Source organism: Kogia breviceps, chromosome 13 (genome assembly GCF_026419965.1).
Source record: "Kogia breviceps isolate mKogBre1 chromosome 13, mKogBre1 haplotype 1, whole genome shotgun sequence".
NCBI lineage: Eukaryota > Metazoa > Chordata > Mammalia > Artiodactyla > Physeteridae > Kogia > Kogia breviceps.
The window spans coordinates 65,819,556-65,822,968 of NC_081322.1; the positions used below are offsets into that span (position 1 = coordinate 65,819,556).

General features: G+C 37.4%; 1 protein-coding gene across 1 annotated transcript; it reads right to left on the reverse strand.

Moving 5' to 3' along the window:
- Positions 1-728: 728 nt before the first annotated feature.
- On the reverse strand, positions 729-2,405 carry LOC131767688 (eukaryotic translation initiation factor 3 subunit J-like). Its single transcript, XM_059083006.2, has one exon. It carries the CDS (start codon positions 2,319-2,321, stop codon positions 1,563-1,565), a length of 759 nt encoding a protein of 252 aa, XP_058938989.1. The 5' UTR covers positions 2,322-2,405; the 3' UTR covers positions 729-1,562.
- Between the last annotated feature and the right edge of the window lie 1,008 nt (positions 2,406-3,413).

Below are 3,413 nucleotides of genomic sequence, written 5' to 3' on the forward strand. Positions count from 1 at the left end.
TTTAAATTCAGTGTATGTCATTATTACTGCTAAGGAAATCTTAGCCCTTGTCTGCCTTAAACCAGTCTTTATTGGCTGTAATTATTGCTGTGTAGTCACTGCTTTCTGTTAATTCCTCAAATCGTTTAGGTGGTCCTGCCTTGCACTTAGTGGTCTACAGAGCTTGGATTGAGGATCCTACTTCCTTCGTAAGAGAAATTTAAAATATTTTTTGCTCTGTCCCTACTTTTGATTCTGTGGCAGTTTCAAAAAAAGACTCCAACCACAGATTTGGTTAAATTGCTTAAAAGAAAACATATAATAGAGAAGATCACCCTATCTCTGCTTACAGCCACAACCTGAGTTATAAGTTCAATTACTGCAAATAAATAGTTCTTCTAGGTACTTAATTAAGCCTTAGTATCTAAACAACCAAACAATTTCCCCAAATAAATAAGAGGAAGGCAGCTCTATGCCTTTGTTGCTCTAGGGTGATACTATTAAGGACCTCACAAATCATTTTTGCTTTAAAACTACATCTACTCATCAAGCACTTATGAAGCTGAAGTATACAGAGAACTCTAGTCCCAAGATCTTTGTTCTTTACTCTCCAAAAATATCTCTTGGGAGGTAACACAAAATTTAAGTCCTCACAATAGTGACTTTATTAAATTAGTTGCTTTATAAAACATTGCAGATGTCATAATTGCTAACATAACAATTTGCCAAACTGTAGTTAAGTGGCACAGTTTGCTGAACACGTTTTAAAAGGAAAGGAAATGCCAAAACCCTGTTAAAGTTGACCCACTGCAGCCTCAGAGAACAAAGGAGGTTTGTTTCTCAGACACTTAAATCAGAAAAATAAAATAGGTAAGGAGTTTCCCTCCCCCATCTGAAGCACTCTATCAGTAGAATAGTCTGATAAATAGAAACTAGACAGTCTATGCATTCCAGAGATTCCACAACTTGGTAATGCAATAATGGAGAGGTTTACCTTCTTCAGCTTCAAAGTTGGAGGGTTTTGGTCATTTAATTTTTAAGTATCAAACTAGTGCTTTTCAGCGGACGTATCTTCACTCTGAGATAAGCAGTCTTCTTCACAATGTATTTTTAATATCCTCACGCTCAATTTTAAGACAAAGCAACTTTAATACTAGGTGCACACCACACGCCCTTGCAGCAGACTGCTTTTCTTGACAAGTTATGAAGTAGTTCAAGGAGGTATGGTTAAGGCTGTATTACTGAATGGCGCTGGTAAATACTACACAATTTTTTGTCATGTTGCAACCTTTGTTTCCAATTTAGTGACTGCTGCTATGGAATCAGATAGCAACAACAACAACAACATTATTAGGTCTGTTTTTTTAAACTATGATTTAGTAGCAATGGAGATTCCCAATTTTAACCCCTTGGCAGCAAGATCCAAGTTCCCTCATTTGCACATTAGCACCTAAGTGTGAAGGGGTTAATATCCAGCACAAAAGATACTGCACTTCTGATTGTAGCATTTGGCAGAACTGAAAGGAAAGGAAGTTGTGCTACATGTTGAAGGGATTGTGGGCAACAACAGAAAGAAGACACCATCACATGAAGTCTTCATAATCTTGTACATAATCTTGTACATATCCTCCATCATTACCACCATAATCTGCCAGATCATCTTTCATGGTAGCCTTTAATCCCCCTCCGGGAACCACACCTTTCTTCTTTTTGCCTTTGCTTTGCTTTTCTTGATTCTGTTTTTCACTGCTAAGTGCAGTCAATGAATTGGTAATCTTTTTCAAGTCATCAATTTCCAATGAAATACACACATCTCGAACTAAGGCTTCCAAAAAACTGGCATAATATAGCGATTTTTCATATTGTGTAATTTTATCTTTTAGTAACTTTCCAAACTCTGTGAAGTCATCCCTTGAAGATGGGTTCATAGCATCTATTCCATAAACTGTATTATCAACACCAAAAGTATCTTTCGCCAATTCGAGCTCTGACTCTTCCTGTAATTTCTTTAGCCGCAGTTTATCTGCTAATTGTTCGTCTGGTGTTAGCACTTTAGGTTCTTCTAACCTCTTTTTAATTTCTTTTTGCCTTTTCTTCTGCTGCCGTTCTTTCCCTTTTACCTTTTCTGCTGTTTTTTTCTTTTCTGAAATTTTTACTACTGGTTTTACTTCTGCTTCTTTTTTTTCATCATCATCATCCCAGTTATCCTTGACGTCCTCGTCCTCGCCTTCCCAGCGGTCCCCGCCAGCGGTGCCGCCGCCCCCCACCTTCCGCACCGGGTCTGCCACGTAGAACGTGTCCGCGTCCCAGGAGTCGCAGTGCCCCGCCGCTGCCGCCGCCATCTCGAGCCGGGTGTAAGCGTGTGCGAGTAGAGAGCGAGCAGAGTTAGCTCGGCGGAGGTGAGTCACTGGATCTGCTCTCGTTGGCCGGCGCCGGAAATCATTTATTAATGCAATTGTTATGCAAAAGGAAGAGACAGGCAAAAAGGATATAGCCAGGAAGTCATGTATTGTTTTTCCTCGACACTTCAGAAAATTTAAATGCTCAAATATACAGCTACAGTATGGGTTCGAAATGCAGCCTGAATAATCTTAAAAGAAAGGAAAGCCTTGTGCTTTAAGTGATGAGAAGCAAAATCTTTTCAATTCTATGTCAATAATTGATCACTTCCCCGAAAAAGTTTTAAGATTTCTCTAGAGAAAGGTGAATCGTAACAAGTACCCTGAGTATACCTTAGTTTTGAATAAGTGACTAGCTCAAGGCAAAGTGGTAGTTTTATTAAAGTAAAAAAGAATAAGTTGTCAAGCAAGAGGCTTGTCAAGAATTTGCCGAGAACTAATGGGTACAGACTTTCTTTTGGTGGTTACAAAAATGTTCTCAAATTAGACGGACGTTATGGAATTAGGTGAACTGTGAATATACTAAAAACGACTGAGTTTTACGTTTTACCAGGATGAATTTATGTTATGTGAATTATATCTCAGTAAAGATTTTATTAAATAAAATGGTTATAAGAGGACATAAGATTTAGTCATAATACACACACACCCCACCCTAAAATTTCTGGAACTAAGATGTTTGCAATTAAAAATTAAAAGATAAGGTGATCACTGTTGAAACCCAAATTAGTTGCCTGGGAGAGTTTTTTTAAATCTTAAAAGAGACAGAGTAAATATAAGAAGAATAATAAATCATGACAGAAAGAAATTAAAAGCTTAGATTAGAAGACATAACTAAAAATAACATATAAATAACAAATTTCTAGAAGAACAAAATGTATGGGTTTTAAAATTCATAGAGAGATGCAAGGGACGCAGAATAGCCAAAGCAATCTTGAAAAAGGAGAACAAAGTTGGAAAACTCACACTTACTTAAAACCTAACTAAAAAGCTACAGTAATCAAGACAATGTTGTACTGGTCTAAGGAAAGACAT

Coding starts and splice junctions, on each gene's coding strand:
- LOC131767688 (XM_059083006.2), bottom strand. CDS start 2,321: ATGGCGGCGGCAGCGGCGGGGCACTGCGACTCCTGGGACGCGGACACG.